The sequence below is a fragment of the Pipra filicauda genome, unplaced genomic scaffold (genome assembly GCF_003945595.2).
Source record: "Pipra filicauda isolate LSUMZ 115617 unplaced genomic scaffold, ASM394559v2 scaffold419_size605101_pilon, whole genome shotgun sequence".
Taxonomy (NCBI): Eukaryota; Metazoa; Chordata; class Aves; order Passeriformes; family Pipridae; genus Pipra; species Pipra filicauda.
The window spans coordinates 540,704-559,585 of NW_024104553.1; the positions used below are offsets into that span (position 1 = coordinate 540,704).

Below are 18,882 nucleotides of genomic sequence, written 5' to 3' on the forward strand. Positions count from 1 at the left end.
CTCCCCTGGGCACAGCTTAAGACTGTGTCCTCTTGCCCTATTGTTGGTTGCCTGGGAAAAGAGACTGATGCCCACCTGGCTACAACCTCCTTTCATGTAGTTGTACAGAGTACCTCTCCAGCTAGCTGAACTTGGGGTACTGGGACAAGTTTCACTCTTGTCTAATGCTTCACATCTGCCCAAAGTAAGTGTCACACAGAGCAACAGTAGCTGTATTTCATGTGTTTTAATAAACTACTAGAAAAATACGTTTGGATGTGTTTGTTCTCCTCCCATTTAAATTAAAATAGGTCAAATTAAAAACAAAACAATACCAACCCCAAAACAGGAGGAAAAAACCTGTCCCAGAGCAAAGATGACACACAATACTGAATTGCAGAAAAAGGTCTTTGATGAAATTCATGGGTAAAGAAATCATGTTTGTAAAACACAGTGAGTAATAAAATGGTTACTGACTTGATTGGTTTTCCTCTCTGTGTATATCTGTGTAGCTAACATACGTATCTATGCTGATACACCCTTAGTGGGATGAAATGGTACTTCTGTAAGACAAAACAAAAGTTGATTGTGGGGAGGGAGTAAAGAAGTAAATAAATATATCATTTCAGTCAGTGAGGTAAAGACAATGCTCTAATCCCCTACAATGTACCATTGCTCTGCTTATCGAGGGACAGGCTTGTCTCTCCATGGCTATGCAGTGTCCCTGGGCCACAGATGAGCTGTGAGCTCTGAATGGTCTCCTTCACTGCTCTGTGTATGAGTAGGACCTCGGAAGTATATGAAGCATTCCTTCCTCTGGTTAATTCCCATACTTTACTATGATTTTTAATTAAAAAATTTATTAGTACTTCAGTTTACATTTTTTCCCCTAAGTTTCTTGCACTGACCGCTATGCAGGTCTCCACAGTAAGGTAGAGCAACCCAAATGAGCAATATGCCACAGGAAAATGCTATTATCACAATGTGACTGGATGGAGGAATTCATTTTACAACAGATCTCATGTTCTTCAACCTTGCACTCAGTCTGTGGAGCCAAATCATGCAGTAACCTCAGCAGTTCTTTATTGAGTGGACCTGTGTGTCACACCTTAATCCAAAAACAAGGAAGGGAAAGAAATATACTTTTTATTTCCTTTTCTCCTCCCATGGAAACCTACCCCAAAAAAGAAAAGTAGGCAATACCACTCTACGCTGAGGTGTCTGCTTCATTCTTAGGCAGATGAGTCCTGCATTCAAAACACAAAAAAAGCCATAGTCTTTCTCCTATTGTTACAATGCTCTTTCATAGAACCAGCCACTGTCCATGCTTTCCCAGATCTCAGTGCTGTGCTTAACAAGCAAAGGACAAGCTCATGCTGGCTGCTAAGTTCAGGTCACCAAGAAGGTATTAAGAGAACAACTCAATTTACCAGCTGCTTGCAAACGCTGTATTGCAAAGAAGGCAAAGGCGAAACACCCCTCTCCACACCTCTCCCAGCTTCCTTCCTTTTATTTTTTCTTTTTTATTTCTTTCTTTTATTTTTCTTTCTTTTTCTCTCTTTTACTCTTTCATTCTTTCCTTCTTTCTTGTACAGGGGTTCATGAAGAAAAGCAAGACTTGTGCATCACAAATGGTGGAACCACCCCAAGCCCAGACAGCTTCCCACCCTACAATAATGCACAAGCCCATCTCATCCTGTACCTGTCCCCAGAAGGTGGTTTGTCTCTTGTTCTTTTTGGAAAATAATGCAGTCTGATCTGCTGGGGACTTCTGCAGTTCAGGTGCTGGGAGGCTGGTTCTCTCCCCTTTCCTGAGGCTCATAAATGATTGTTTTTAGAGAGATAAGCAATAAGAGCCACAGCCACCCCAACATAAATGCCAGTTCCGATTGTGATGGACAGGACAGCCAGGAAGAGTGCTCGCCGAGAGCTGGAGCTTGCATGGTGGAAGTCCCCCTTGGCTACTGCTTTGTTTGTCTGCAAGAGATACAACAACAAAAATGCAATATATTTATTTGTTTTATCTGGAAATGAAGATGTGATGTGTGATGTTAATTTCTTGGCTGAAATATGATCCTGGGATATGAGAGTGAACTGGTTAGAAATCAGACACTTTTTTAGTCAGATGAGGTTATTTACACAATAGAATGGTGATGGAACCAATGGCATCTCAGAGGAGGGTGTCATTTTTATAGACCATGGTGTGGTATCAACAAAGGTCATCTGTCAGGCAGTAACAGATCTGTCAACTACAAGATAGGTCTTGTAGAAGCATATGAGCTCCATAAGTTCTGAGACAGTCTTTGTTCCCTCATTACAATGAGTGAGGAATTCACAATTGTATGTCTCCACAAATGCTCAATTTGCTGGAACAGTTTCTTCTTCGGCATCATCTATTACTTTATTTTTGTCTTTTTGTTTTTTTTTTTTACTACCTTGCTACTCAGAGCAATTTACAGCAGCCAAACTACAACCTTCCTGTCCTAGTTAGGACAGTTGAGATCAGTTCATCATGGTATGGGTGTAACCCAAAACTGTGTATTCTATAGTCTTCCATGCCATTTCCCAGAAACTGTTGTCAATAGACTATTCGCACCCTCTGCCCATAGAGCCTGACTCCTCAGGCTATAAACTAGGTGTTAAGAGGCCTGTGAGATAGGAGGATGCTCTTGTCCTCACACCCTTTGTGGAACTCCCCGCCCTGAGGGAAGTACTGAACATTCCTGCCTGAACTGGAGGATATATAATCTTGGAGTCTCGGAACATTTTTTAACCACCACTCGTGGGATCCAGAGGAAGACTGCAGCTCATCGCTCTCAACCAGACTTAGACCACCACTGGACTGCAATCACCACTTTTGACCAGACTGCAACAGCTCTCCCCCAGCATCTCACTGCAATCACCACTTTTGACCAGACTGCAACAGCTCTCCCACCAGCAGGTTCTTCCCCTCTCCCTTTACTTTGGACTCAAGCGGGGCCCAAGGAACACCACGTTGTTCATGCCCCAGGGTACTGGGTTATACATTTGGGTTTTGTGGGTTAAGACCAATTGTTTGTTTGTATGATTGTACTTACTGTATTATTTTAATAAATTGTTATTCTGACTTATAATCTCTCCTTTGAGTTGAGTTCATTTCCCCTGCTGGTTAACTCTTAAACCAGCACACTTCCACACTGAAAAAAAAGCTTATGGCCTTTCTGCCAATGCCTTTATTAACAGAACTATCTCTTTGCATTCATCAAACTAATTTTTTAGGCATAATACTTTATAAATATTTCAGGCAGAAACAACGTCAAACAATACATATTTAGGGAGAGACAGACTAGGCTGCAGGCTGGAGGTAAAATATAATTTCAAACCAGCAAAATATAAACAAGACCAGGCTTATGCCTGCTGTCATGTCCTTTAGTTTAGGTGGGGTAAGCATCCTACTCACTTTGCAAAGGATGTCCAGCCAAGCCCCTCAGCAGGGTGATCAAGGATTTCATGAGCTTCTTGTCTGGGACTTCTAAACACTCAAAAGAGCAACCCTTTCTAGAAAAATTCCTGGGGCTTTGGGGATCATGGCTATATTTGTCAGGGTTGCTTAAAAGGCAAGGAAAGCAGAGAAAGCTTTAGAAAGAGCTGGTCATTCAGCTCTCCTGAAAGATTGTCTTCAAGCACCTGCTGCCCATCACATCACTACTCTTGAGCAGAAAGGCTTCTACTTACTGAACTTTGGTCAGATTTGTCAGGCTGAGGTAAATGCACAGCACTGGAGCTATTTAAGCTTTTGGATAAACCAAGGTAAACAGTTTCAACACCCCAAATGGAGGGAAAGTTTAAAAATGATGAACATTTAAATTTTACATTTTTTAAATGTCACATTGTTATGGAAAATTCTGCAACATTTGGGTTTACCTCTTTTAAAAGAAACTTTGTAGAGTTTCAAACCAGCATTTTTTCACTTAAAATTAGATGGAAACTCAAAGGGAGAATAAAACATTAATCACAATGTCAAATAAACTGAAAATTTGACAGTATGTCTTGCTTGCTTCAACAGAAGAGGTTGGATCTACCAAAAATGATGAGTTGAGCAACCCAAAGGGTTGCTGATTTGTCAAATACTAACAACCTTTTTCCTGATAGGATCTTCAACCTAGTGACAAACTTGCTTTCAAAGAACAAGGTTTTTTCTCGATGAGCTCTCTGAGGACAGCCTTGAGCTTCATGAAAGTATTTGACCTATTGTGAAAACCCAGCCAAAACTACGACTTGTATTAGTCACACACTATCATGAAATTGTTGAATTTTGCATCTCCTGACATTATGACTCAGCATGATTTTGCTTGGGGAACAGGCCTGTGCTTTCACAGAAATTCTAGTTTCCAACAAATTATCTAAAATGAGTGTATTTTTTTCCTCTTAACCTAATGCATATTTTATGATTTAGCAAAATCAAATCCCTCCTATATGGAATTTTGACTGTAGACTGGTAAGGCACACGAGAAGGATAATCTTATATTCCTCCTTTATTCTATTCAGAAAGATTTCCACTGAGATGGAAAAACTATCAACACAGAGACCATCCTCCATCAGTGAAAGACTAGTCTGAAAGAATTTGCTTATCACTAAGAAAATTCTTTGATGCTATTCCCTAATTAGCAAAAACATCACATACTACTCAATGTCACTATATGCAAATTACAGCATTTCTGCACGTTTAAGCTAAATGGATCTGAAAAGACTTAGTACACAAAATGCAACTAAGACCAAATTTAATATTTTAGCATCTGGCAACTAATAAACGGTTTTCCTTGATTTTTTTTCTTTTCAAGCAGAGATCAGATCTTTGGTATATCTGTTCACTTTGAGAAAGTCCCTTGGTTTTGATACTAATCCAGCTACTTATGATCCAGCCCACTTGATGCCTGACACAAAGAAATGACACTCTGTTGGGTGTTTCCACATCAGGGATGTCTGTGCTCTAGCAAAATCCAGGGGACAAAAAAATGTCTTGTGTAGATCAGAGAGCTGTCAGACCCAATTTCACCAGCTTTTCCTTGGTGTTGTAGAAAAGGTGAAATCTAAAAAGAAACCAGGACATCTCAATGCAGACAGTGGTCAGGCTGTTTGCTTGACTTCATAGTGTTTCAGGTACTGTTAGCTGAAAGATAAAACTTGGCTACTTAAAAGGACTGTCCACCTAAGCCCACAATTAAACAAGTACAGAGAGTGATATCTTTTGCAGACCCCTCTGGTAATTGCTGCCAACCACAACACTGGAACCTCGGGCATCAAAACAAACTCAGTCTTCATTTTTGAAATGTTTTTGGTTCAAATGAGAAAGGTTTTCACCGTGGTTAAAATTCCTCAGAAACAGGAAAAAAATAATTTTAGCTAATTCAAGAAAAAAATGTATTTCAGATAAAAATATGGAGTAAGTAAAATACCCCACCAAATTTCAGTTAAAATTGTGGTCACATTTATGGTGTGCTAGAATGTAAACTAGTGCAAGTGCAGTGCAGATGTGTGTCTTATGTTGTCCCTCCTTTCACTAAACCGCCCTGCCCTGAATAACCACAGTGACTATGATGGACATGCTCTGGGCTGCCTGGCTGCTACGGACATCGCAGTCTACACAGATGCCTCTCCTGAGATGAAAAATCCCTGCATCCACCAAGGAGTTTCTGCTCATTTAGAGTAGAGATGGGGTAACATGTACCACCAAGGCCCTATCCAAGCCCCTGGAGCTGATGTGCCAAATAGTACAAAGGCACTGATTTTCCAGCCATTCATACCCAGCCAGGAAATAGATTTCTGTAAGCTCCTCTTTCCAGACTCAGCTCTGTACTCACTATAGCAATACTGGCATTTGTTATTTCTTTGCCCTGAAAAGGAAACCCCCAGCTATGAATACTACTGGGCTAAATACTTAGCTGGTAGTAACTAACCATTCATGCTTGATTCTGAAGAGTAGTGCAGCCAGGACTGGTGCAAGAATGAAGATCCAAATGCTCTACTAACAAAGGGCTGTATTCACTACAGCCTCTTCGAGCTAAGTGCCTCAATTTAAGTAATAAGGAATACAAACAGCTATTCTAATGGGTTTGAAAGTGGCTGCAATAGTTAGTGCTCTTTCTAATCAAAACTATTATCTGCGGAGTTTTATAGTACTTCTATCCATTCGCTTTTTCCCTTCCCTGGTGAGACTGTGGCCTGTGACCGATAAACTAATTTATACAGTCCTTGGGTAGCAGCGGGACCAACAGATTTGATAAACAGAGCTGGGGACAAGTGCAAGACATGGGATGACTTACAAGTGGGGGATAATTCATGGCATAGCACTAGGCAAGTTTCTCCCTGCACAGCCAGAAGACAAGATACTCTTCTTGCAAAAGGTTTGTGTCCTTAAACTACCCCTGCCCATTGGTTCCCCTTGGCCTGCGTACTCTGGATGCCCAGACATAACCATCAACTTTGGACACAGGCTGTGACGAAGGCTGGGTATTACAAAGCTAAGAACAGCAATGTTAGCTCATATCAGTCTCCAATCAATCCTCTCTTTAGAAGCTTTGGAAGTAAGTCAGGAAAGTGAGGGGGGGTATGGGAGACAAAGGGGTAAGGAGGTCTGGAAGGATTATCTTCTTTTGTTTAACTAACAAAATGAATGTCTTGTTTATAAACACTTTCAAGGAACTTTCCTGGAGTTTCAAGTTGAACTTCTGCAAAATATATTCATCATGTCTCTGGGTTGCATGTTTTACAGGCAGAGAAAAGATGAATACGTTACCTCCAAGCTGCAAGGTCAAAAAGTTCTGCTGCATCCCACAGTGATTTTTATATCATACTCACAAAATACCTTCACAAAAAATGCACTATCTGGAAACAGAAACATCTTGGACACAATTATTAATCCTGCCTCACCTACCTAAGGCTGGAGAGCAGGATTGACTCCATGTAGGATGAGAAGAGGGTATCCTGACCCCTTTGGTCAGGTGATGAAAGGATTTCTTTTTGTTTCAGGGGAAGAAATGGCCAGCAGAGAGCACGGATACATAGGTTTCATGCAGCCACTGGCCAAACTCTGAGTCTTAGTTCTTCAAAGAACATGCAAAAAAATACCACAGAATGAGGAGCAACTCATGCAGAGGATGATTCTGCTCCTGTACCATCTACCTTTCTTCCAGTCAAAAGCTCTACCTACTCTTTTTAACTTGCCTAACTTGCACTTCTGCTGATCTCAAATTTCTGGGCAATATATTCCACCTTCAGGCTTACGCCACCTTTTATTTCCACTGATGGTAAGAAAAAGACTCTGGTCTTTGCTAAAGATACGGATGGGTAAAAAGTGAAGTTAGGATCTAACCATGAATGACAGCAGGGAGGTGCCAGTCAGTTGGAGAAAGCATGGGGCTGGCAGACACCCAGTGCAGAGGCTGGTACATGGCAAAAGAGTTTTCAGTCCTGAGAAGAGCATCAAAGGTACCATGGAGTCCCATCAAACAACTCCACTGGTAGAAATGGTGAACTAAATGACAAATTGTTCTTTGCTCTGTCAGGCATTTCCAAATTCCATTATGTCCACAGTATAACAGAAATTGCAGCATGTGGTACTTGCCTTTCAGACAGCAAAGAGCTCTTCTGGAGGCTTGTCTAAGTTTAAAGAGACTGGAGTGCTTTGCTAAGGAGGATGAGTTATGAGGTAGACCAAACTCTTCTCCCTCAGAAATTGTAAAACCAAAATTAAGAGGCTCCAATCGAAGAAGTATGGAAAAAGGAAGAAATAACAGCCCTTTATTAAAGGATATATGTATATTGGCAAAAACAGTAACAGAACACAAAACCAACTAGGCAATAATCCTGTACCCAAAAGTCCCCTTCAAAAAGGAGACAGCCTGATACTTCTATCCTCTAGCGCGATTCTAATCACGGTTGGCAGGGGGCGCTGTTGGATCGCTGGTGGTCACCACGTGGGGGCCCCGGATCACGGGAGAAGCTGGAAGATGGGAGAAGCCCTTCTCCCACTAAGGAGGAGAAGGGGAACAGGGGAAAGAAGGGCAGTTTCCTTCTCACTAAACTCACGCTGTCTGCAGCTTGCTGTAGACAGGACTCCCCCTTTTTCATCGATGAGCACAAACTCTCCGATGAATTCTGAGCAGATTCAGGCTGGAGACAGGGCAGCGCGCAGGCAAGCCGAGGCTGGAGAGCAGCCAGATGACCAGGTCAAGAGCAAAACAGCCTCCAAGCTTTTCTAACACACCTTGCCCCCGTTAAGGCAAAAAGTGAAGTGTCCCCAGTTTGCAAGGAGAGGAGGAGAAAAAACTCTTCTCCGCTCCCTGCAGTTTTGGATGGGCCGTTAGTTTGGAATGCAGGTCTGCCAGCTAGTTCTTTTGTATAGTCAATCACCCCATCCCCCTCCCCATTCAACATCCTTCTTTTACAATGGGACAAGGGAAAGGAAAATTTCCACTTGGATTTTTAGAACAAGTAAACCCATAACAAGGCTTCTGTCATTTCTGCTGGGAAGATGGCCTAGAAAATGGACATGAGTCTCAAGCAGACATTCTCTGTCTGGAACTTATTGAGGAAACAGTGGGGAGCAGGTGTCACCTGAAATGCAGGCACTTCCAGAGACACAAAACTCCTTTGCTCAATGCTGGACTTAATCTCTACTGATGCTTAAATTTATTTTCTTCTTCAAAGGAAGGCATCCAACCCAGCCTAATCTAGTCTTCAGACTGCAGTGTCCAATACCGATTGGTGGATCATCTTCAGTAAACTCCCACCCACCCTTCAGTGTTGATAGGTAGAGACTAGATAACTTGCTTGGGAATGATGTCTTTCTTTCAGTGAAGGATCAACCTCACCCTAAGAATTTAGGAGATAAAAAGCATAAGATCTTCACTTGCCTGGTAGCACTGAGATCCAGTTGGGATGGCTGATAAGGATGGTAAGAAAATAAATGCCTAACCCGAATGGAACTTCCCCTGAGGCAATGCTGGCATACTATGAGAACTTGAGTAGAAGAGACAAAAAGATGTCATCAGAGTTTTATTACCACATAGAGAGGGGATAAACTGGATAAACAGCAGTTGCTGCTGCTGCTGCTTGCTTGAGGCTCTTGTCATATGTCCTAAGTGCTCTGCTGCATCTCAGAGGGATAAAACAAAATCCAGTCTGAAAACTTACCTCTGAAGGATTTCTTTCAACAATGAATCCTCTTTCTAGTAAACAGGCTTGTGCCCTCAGTGGGCAGAGCACAGCACTGTGCAACGTGAGTGCATTGCAGCATACACTTGCTGCTTCCCATCAGTGGCCTCTCTGACCTGCCTCACCTGCCTCAATATGAGCACTCAGCAAAGCAGTGAAACAAACAACAGGTTCCTCACGGTGGCAGGAGGAAAAGCCACCTGTGTGAAAGCAGTGAGAAAGGACAGGCTGGTGACCACTTTGTGTCTGGAGCAGTCACTACAGGTCCCTCTGTAATTTAACCTAACGTTTCTTCATCTGGCCCTTCAAGTGACATTTCCTTCCTTGTGAGCATACCCTTCTTTTCCCTGCAATAGCGTGTGAACTTCCAGCCTTTACAATATCCTGCCAAGCTTCTGAATGATGATGTGGCAGGTGAAAAGAAGGGGCCTGAGTAATGGCACTTCTACAGCCACTAAATTAAATGATGCTGTGTTGGTGGAAGGGGATGTACTGGGAACAACATTTATCCCTAGAAATGCGTGACAGGTTCAGGAGAAGAGAGTGTGAATGGGGAGATGAGGGTGTAAATGAAGACCAGTATGAGTCTACCTCTTCTGCATGATCAACTTTCATAACATTTGGATTTCAGCCATGGGATCATTTTGATATCAATGTATTCTGCTGGAATTTGAAAATACAGGCGAGGATGTGATGCAGTAGCCGGCTGGTGCTGCCTGTGGCGGTTGATTGTGTATTTGAGTACAGATAAAACTATAAATGTCCGAGTGAGATTTCAACACTTGGAAAAACAAGAGCATAATAATGAGAACAGCAGGCATAAAAGGTCTGAATTAGCAGAATGCAGAGAGATGTTTTTAGACAAGCTCCACAGCAACAGCAGTTCATTTGATTGCACTTGAGAGAATGAGACCTCAACTTGTGATATGAGGGCAATTCTGTTTTCCTGGTGTATACAGGAATTTTTGATGTTTATGGTAAAGAACATGATTTTGCCCCTCCACTTTGCTTCTAGCCCTTAAGCAGATGTTGCCATTTTGTGATGAAAGAGAGGAAAATTTGGAAAAGGTGCCAGGTGGTGAAGCCTAGTTTGTACAGACACATACAGACTTACATGCAGATGCCTTGGGTTTGTGTCCACGCATGTAGATATATACATTATCTGCCTAGAGGCTGGAGGCAACTATCTATGAACAACTGAAGTTTATCAACAAATTATTAGTGATTACTTCAGTCGCAAGGGGCTCCTTTACTTTTCCATTTAGATAGCTGTTTGTTTCCTCTTTATTTGAAGACATGGAGTTTAAAATGTGAGCATTAGTCAGGAAGGAGAATCTGGAAGTGATTGCTATTTTTCAGATTCCATTTTGTGCGTGGCAAGAGGTTGTCCTCATCTCAAGGGACATCATAAGGTACTTTCTGCCTGTGGTGCCCCTACCCTTGTCACAGGCTCTGTATTGGAACTGATTGGACAGTGCCACAGATTGCCAAGATCTAACAGTTGTACAAGGTTGTGCAAGGTGTTATTGACTTGTCAATTTCTTTATACACAAATGTGCCTCTGTTCACAAGGAAAACCAGGGCCCTGTGATGACTTTGTTAGGGCTCTGCTGAAAGACTTGCTAGAGAGAGGTTTGGGGAAAAGCTGCAGTCATTATATTTCTACCTCTAACTCGTTATGTAAGGTTGGTGTGGAAAGTGGATTCCCTCTGTCCACATCCAACCCTATTGCTCCATGACTCCCTAACTCCATTTGTATCAAGGTGCAATGCATGGTCCCAACCTGGGTAGTTGTGGATCTCAGATCTCACCACTGAGACCCTTTCTGTTCATGGGACTGGCCACATGATCGCACATCAAGCCACGTGAGTATATATCTCATGCGGAGTGGTGGCATCAATCCCCAGTTCCAAGTTGGGGGCTTATCATTTTGGCTCAATTTACTACCCCTTGGGGTAGATGAGCAGATACATGGTACTGTTGAAATTTGAAATGTCCACTGTATCCAGTGGGAGAGAACACGGTGAGGCACCAGCTCTGTCCTTGTTTTGCTATGGTTCCTTCTATCTGCTTCTGGTTCTCTTCCTCATTTATGATGGGAGGAAGACCATGTCAGTGGGTACTCTACATTCATAGCAGTGGCTCTTCCCTCCAACATGTGTCACACACCACAGGATAGGGTGGAAGATGCTGTTCAGTGCTGCCGGAGATGATCTCAGCCTGGATCCCCACTTTCCCTGCTTGGAACAGACAAGAAAGGGGTGGTAGGACAGGGAGATGATGGGCATTTCTGCCTTCGGCACCCTGAGCCACAATTTGGGGAAGAACAAGAACAGGTAAAGACAGACAGTGCAGGTTTAAAAGTGCCTCTGGGGTGGTTTCTCCTCCTGACAGGAAGAGATTTGATCAGAGGATGAGTTCCTCCAGTTCTGAGCTCTCAATTTTCTCACTCACAAGTGCCCCTTTTGAGCCAAAATTAGATCTCTGGGGTTTTAGAGAATTATACAATCTCCTATACAATAGACCATTAACATTTTTTGAGATAAGTTTAAGAACTCTTGAGGTAAGATTCACTTTTTTGTTGATTTCAGTAGCTTTCTCATCTACTTTTTTTTTATATTACAATCACCCGTGATTTCCCTACATATAATCTGTGATACACTGTTTATCTACTCACAATTTCATGTGTTGAGGACTTTCAGAGTAGCTCATTCTGATTTGTGGTTGGCAGAGCCTGGTTTCCTTAGGAGAGTTTGTTTTTTTCCTAGCACATGAGTGCCATATCAGTTATATGGAATTGTCACTGGAGGACTGTTTCCTGGGGTGCCATTTGCCAGACCAGCCTGCAAACTCCGCAAATTTGTCTAATCCCCACCGATGCTGTTGGTCACATCTTTCTAGGCAGCCCAAGACATTTCTGAGAAACATTTTGTCATTTGATATGTTAACTAGTAGTCTTAACAAGTTATCAGGCACTGTGGACTCTGCAGCATCCAACAATGAATGTGAGGTAACTTATTCCACTTGTTTGCCTTGAATGAACTCAACTTTTCAGAAGTCACCAAAGATCAAAAGATGAAGATTACTTCTTTCATATGGGAAGACCCTTTCTCCCCTTTTCATTCTTCCACTTTCTTGAAGTCCACGAAACCAACAAAACTGGGGAAAAAAATCCCCAAAACTTTATGTTTTCTTACATTACTTTTCTTGTTCTCTTTCAACCTTAATGGACTTTTTTCCCCCTCTCCTGGAGAGGCAACATAAGTGATGCAACTGTCTTTAGCAGACAGACAGAGGAACTTCATGACTATAGTGATGATTAATAGGAAGCAAGAATTCCACTTCTCTGAGGCAGATCCACGGATTGTCTTGAGTTGTATATGTGAAAAATGCCTGACAAGCAGATGTTGAGAGAAAGGTCCCTAGGACCAAATGCCCTCCAAAGTCATCTCAGTATGGCTGCTGTTGTTGGGGTGGCCAAGGATTTGCACCTCAGTAGGCAGACGGTAAGGCTTGGTATTGAGGAGACTTGAAGTCTAGCCTTGTTTGTGCTGGGGAGTGCTCCAGGTGACCAGAGACAGAACATACTGCTTCATGGAGCCTGGATCACTCGATGGCATCAACCAATGTCTCTCCAACCTCTCCATCCCCATTCTGGTCCCTTTGTTTGATTTAAATTAATGCCCAGTTTTTATTCAGATTTTTAAATCAGCCAAACCACCTTCAGGTGAAAACAAGGAAACAGAGGCAGGGATGGAGAAAAGGAGTGATCCTGCAAGGACGAGCAGAAGCTTCAGCAAACTCAGGCTTCTGAAACGTATCCAGATGCCACTGTAGAAGACTGTTCTATTTTAAAATAAACAACTGTCTTGTTTCACCATTGCCTGGGTGTTGTTGGAAAAGGCTTCTGGTTAGACAGCGGTTGCAAAAACAGGATGTTCATTTAACCTCAACCTTCACACACAAGATAGATCACATGAACGTTGCATGGATACCAATGCTTCAGCCTATAAACTTTAAGGGCATCAGGCAAATGCTGCGTGGACACCAGTACCTACGTGAAGTAAACATGTTATTGCTAACTATGTGGCAGACATGCCATTGCCATTGCCTATCGTAAAGTCTGCTGCCCAGACTCTATATAAGCAAACACCTGACCTATCCCAGTGGAGATCACCCCCACCACAGGACTGAAGAACAGGTCTTCGGGACGCTGCAGGACTCATGGTGGTGACTATCTTCTGCTTTTTTTTAATTGCTCTTGGCTTTTTCCTACTTCCCTATTTTCCTCCTTTCTCTCCTCTTTCATAGATAATAAAGTTAAATTATCGTTTAGGACACCAATGTTTGACCTCGCTTGTCTCGTAATCTCGCTTTAGCTATTTCTGAACTTTTCTCCTGTATGTGCTTGCAGATCAAGACAAAATTTGCCTCTCCACACTTCATGGATTGGGACAGTGTATTGGGTCTGGCTGAGATGGTGTTCATGTCTCCATAGCAGCCCTCATAGTGCTCTGCTTTGCAGTGGTAGCTAGAAAGGCATTGATAACACACCAGTGTTTCGGCTACTGCTGAGCACAGCATCAGCACTGTAATACTCCTTCCCCAACTGAGGGCAAGATCCTGGGAGGGGACACAACCAGGCCAGCTGACCCAAACTAACCAAAGGGATATTCCATACCATATGACATCAGTTCAGACACAAGAGCTAAGAATAGGAGCAGGAACGGGGACATTTGTTGTTTCCAATGGCTGCCTGCTAAGAAACCATTACGTGTTGTTGAAGCCCTGCTTCCTGGTATATGGCAGGACATTGCTGCTGATGGGAAGTAGAGAATAAACCTTGTTATTTTCCACTTCGCTTTTGTGCATGCAAGCTTTTGCTTTTTCTTGCCTTAGTAAACTGCCTTATCCCAACCCATGGGTCATTTTCCACCTTATTCTCTCTCCCCTTTTCCAGCTGGGAAGGGGAGTGACAGAGCAGCTGGGTGGGCACTTGATGTCCAGCCACGGTCAATCCACTACACTTAGCCACTAAACTTCTTTTATTTTAAAATCAATCAGAAAGAAATCTAACTAAATCACAAAGGACACAGAGTATTTGCTGGTTTAATTGTATTTCTCTAAGAGGCAAATCAGTTTGCACTCCCAGAGCTTTTCATATCAGTTAACTCTGCAATACATTACCTTTTAGAGTATGAACTAGGCTGTTCTTCCCTGCAAAGAAAGACTTCGCTTTTAAAAAGATTCAAGGATCTTTGTTTAGGAATCTTGAGAGGAAAGTGACTCTAGATTAATTTGGGGTCTGCTGTTAGAAGAATGCATCTGACACAGTAGGAAAAACTGATGGGAACCTGCCCTTGCAGGAATGCCAGATAGCCTATGTGTCCATTCAGCTTGGATGCTGAGGAAAATCTGCCCAGCATGAGGAATGAATGGCCTTCCACCCTGCATATGTGAACAACAAATAGATTTCACCATCTGCAGGAGCCCTACTTGCTCTGCTTACTTGATGAGAAAAAATAGCCAATGTATTGTTATCAGTGAACACTGATGGACAGATGGATAAGCAGATGATTGCAAAGGCCACAAAAAATTAACACAAGCTGCAAGTTTCCCTACTCTAGTATATGGGTTACATGTGTAACCATTGTACCAGAAAGGAAATGCTTGATTACATCAGGAATGTACATGATAGACCTGTAAGACAGCTAAATAGCAGAGAGTCCTAAATTCAGCCCCTGAAAGCTGCTGGTGGTCTGCATTCCCAAGGGTGAGCAGGAAGTGTCAGGCATGGTCCCACAAAGCCCAGCCCACAGAACAAAAGCAGGACTGAAGATGTTTCAGTTCTTTCTCTTTCTGCTCACCACAATTCCCTGACACCAGCAGAAGCTATTTACTCTCATAGTCAGAACTTTCCTACCTCCTGACTTTGGCTCCTAGCCCAGAGGACATCAGCCAACCCTGTTGCATGTCATGAAAGCCTTGTTTTAGGTGCCTCAAAGCTCTGGGATTCCCTGTGAGCAGTTAGAGAACAGCCCTGGGCAAAATTAACTCCTTCTGGTAGACACTTAGGTTTCTTGATTTGGTTTAAAAAAGTTAATGTGCTACCTTTCTTTTCTGATTAAAATGATTAACATGTCATCCCTCTATAAAACAAAATGTTTTGGTTTGGTTAATTCATTTAATTCCATGCACCTTTTTTTTTTTTGATGCTTGATTCCCTGAAAAACATTGAAGAAGAGCATAAAGGACTCTGTCATCTCCATATACTGCTACCTCTAATATTGGAAAAGTGAACTTGTATTTTTTTCCTTTTTTGAACTCAGCAGCAAAGTTCAAAGAGACCATCTCAAAGGTAAAATTCTATTAGAAGCTGTTTTTCTGAATTAATAATTAAATTTTATCAATGTATATAAATTTATCAATTTTATCGTGGATATTATTTGGGAATAACATCACAGAAGTATTACAGAATCACATGCTTACTCTGTTCTTAAAATCCTCTCTTCCTATCTGCTTATGACCCCACTGGAGGCAGGTTATTGGCTTGGATGGACCCCTAGTCTGGCCCAGAATTTTCACCTGTTCTTTGCAGAGTTCAGTTCAACGCTGTTGGTTTATAATGCAAGATGATATGCTCAGTTAATCCATTATGCTAATATATTACTATATTTATTTAACAAAGGACTGTTGATTTTGCCAACACAAAATTTGCACCTATTTAGTGTAAGAGCTAAAGTCACCACATTTAGATCAAAAAAGTCTGTTTAATCTTGATCAAAAAGTACACAAATAGCATTGCAAACTGTGCGCTCCCTTGGGCTTTCTCTCAGATTTCTTTTCCCATTTTTCCCCTGGAACTATTGATCTGGTAACAAGTATGGGAATAAGGCAGTGGATTTTTGCTTTTCTTATAGATATACTTCTTATAAAACAAAATTTTGTCTTTCTCATCTCTCTTCCATTTTAAAATATTATCACTACTTTTACAGTAGATCCCATATTTACAGGGCAAAACAAACCCAAATTGACCAAAGTCCCATTAAAATATAGCTGTGACATTCCAGAAGATAAAAACTCAGGAGGAATGTTTTGAAAGCTCCAGCTGAGAAGAAAAGAAGAAGAGAGAGATCTTGTAATAATTTTAAAACAAATCAAATTCCATTCAAGATTAAACAGAGATACAGGTAAGGGTGTGAGCATGAAATGTGACATTTCTTTCTGATCAAGGGCAGAAAATAGTGTCAAAAAATATGTTGAACATAAATGTTCAACAATTTTTTTTTTTTTAAATCATGGAAATTATTTAAGTATTTTATATAGTGCTTATTTTAAAGTATAATTCTGAAATATTTCACTTTAATTTTGCGCTTCTCTGAGTTTTTTTCTATATGTATACATTAACTAAACCTTGCAGATGAAAAATTTCCTTCCAGTTGAAAAAAGGGATTTGTTCTGTTCTGCTTGAAAATGTATTGATATGGGATGCTCCAACCTTTTCAAAATGTTTTTGAAAACCTTCTAATACAAGAAATCTCAAAGAAACTCTTTTCTGACATCCTTATATACATATATGCACACAGAGTCTTAACCAATCAACAAAACTTTGGTGCCTAAATTCTCATTTGAGTCATTATGCATTCAACTTTTAATTGCTTTTCAGTAGTCAACACGTTGCTTCTGAATAAATGTGATCATTCTGAGGAAGCTGCTTCTCTTGTTTAAGCTGGGAAGTTTAAGAGAACAAACTCCTGAGAAAAGATATTCTGGATCTACAGGGTATTTTGCATCTGCTGCTGGAGGTAGACCTGAGACTGCCTTTAGTACCTGGGAAAACACTTAGGCTGGAAGGGAAATTATTCCTGTCAAGGCTTCTTGTTCTGGGGGGGGGAGACTTAGTAACTGCATTAGGTAGTGTAATCACTGCAGTACAAAGAACATATTCTCCATCCTTTGTGCCTAGTCCTCAAAACAATCCTTGGATGAGGAAAGTGAATAAGGAGAAAAAAGTGTGCTGTAAGACAGGTATCCTACCCAGATATCCACTAGCATCTACTAATGCCAGTAACACCTCTGCACAGGCTGAAGAAACTGGAGGATGTACTCTGGAATCTCTGGATTCAACTCTGTACTCAGTACAGGAAGACTCAACAAGATCTAATTTTTCATTATGGGGAAAGTTCATCAGCTGACCTGGAACAATTAATTTGTATTCGTCACCATCACTGTTGGCATGGAAATGGAAGGTCTAACCTTGTATTAAGTTGTCAACACCCTGAAATGACTGCTCTGTCTTTCCTATGACTCAGCAGCTGCAAGACAAGAACTCCATGTTCTCCAGCAGAAACACATCACAGTGTTGTCATGCCAGCAGATACTTGCCTCTAATCTCTTGTGCACAAAAGTCCTCCCTCCTACAACTACAGGACTCCCACGCAGGTGGTGCTGTGTTTCAGTGGGGCAGGACTTGCATGTGTATATGTGTGTGGGTCTATCAAAGAGCTTTATTACTTCTTCCATAGACTTCTTAACCTTCTCTTTCTGCTTATTTCTGCTCCTTTTGTTGCCCGTCTGGTCCTGATTCATTCTCCCTTTCTGCTATGCAAATATCAACCCTACTTTTGCCCTTTGTGGTTACTATATCCACCCTTTTAAATTGGGTGCAGGTCGTCTGAAGAGTGGAAGATGTGGTATTCTGCATTCTTCCACTGAGTGTTTCAGCAGGGCTGGGGTGTGGGTGTACAAAAGACACTCAGGCAGCAGCACTATCTTCCCAGGGGTGGCAGCTGCCCAGCAGCAGCCATAGTGAGCTAGACAGGCTTTGCCCATCCTTCCACTGCACAGTGAGCAGGGAAGAAAGCTGCTGACATATAAGGGGAGTTCTCCAGAAAAGCTGCTGCTGAGGAGTGAGTCACCTGCCCAAGCACAAGTAACAGCCTCTCCCAATGCAGTTTGTCTGCTAGCATCACAGAAAGACCCGTGAGACATCACAACTGCAGTGTGTTAAGAAGGAGTAAATGAGGGAGTCTGCAGGCCTTGCAGTACAGGGCTGCTGGTTTCATTTCTATGATGGCAGGAACATCCTGCTAATGTGCTTCCATCATGCCTGAGTCAGCTCCCATTCCTGCCCCCAGGAAGAAAGCAAACTGGCTTGAGGCATGGATCAACAAGGATTTTTTAACTTTGGTACTCTCTTTTCTTCCTGCATCTCACTAATGCCTGCTCCAACCATCTTACAATATAGTTTTCATGCCAGGCTTGCTCCTTGAATCTCCTCTTGCCATACTAAGAGAATGGAGCAGGATGAAACAGAGCTGGAACAATTCTTACTTTGGCATTCTGGGACCATTTTATTTTTGATTTATTGGGCCCACAGTCAGAATGCTGCTTTGATGATAGCTGGTGAAAAGAAAGAGGCCATTCCAAAGGTCTGTTCTCCCTTTAACAAACTGCTTCCCAGGGGTACAGTTCTTCCTCACTGGAAACCCATTAGCACACAAACATAAGTCCTCATTGTCCAACAGGGAGAGCAGAGATTGTTAATAAGGATCCTTACTAGTGGTTCTAAGGAGTCATCAACAACCTGCAAATGTTTTCCAATATCAAATTATTCCAGACTGTACAAACAAAGACATGGTCTGCTTCTTTTTTTCTTTCCCTCTCCTTTACTCTGTTGCATACATCTAGCAAGTATCTCGTTCCCCA

At 41.9% G+C, this 18,882-nt stretch overlaps 1 protein-coding gene across 2 annotated transcripts in view; it reads right to left on the reverse strand.

Annotated features, from left to right (window-relative positions):
* Positions 1-211: 211 nt before the first annotated feature.
* Positions 212-18,882, reverse strand: part of SYNDIG1 (synapse differentiation inducing 1) — a 63,727-nt gene continuing 45,056 nt past the window's right edge. Inside the window, exon 3 of one of the 2 annotated variants that reach the window (XM_039385525.1) lies at positions 212-1,956. In XM_039385525.1, coding sequence (XP_039241459.1) covers positions 1,798-1,956 — 159 coding nt within the window. In that variant the 3' untranslated portion in view covers positions 212-1,797. The remainder of the gene's footprint in view (positions 1,957-18,882) is intronic. The other variant, XR_005565087.1, reaches the window with a different exon arrangement.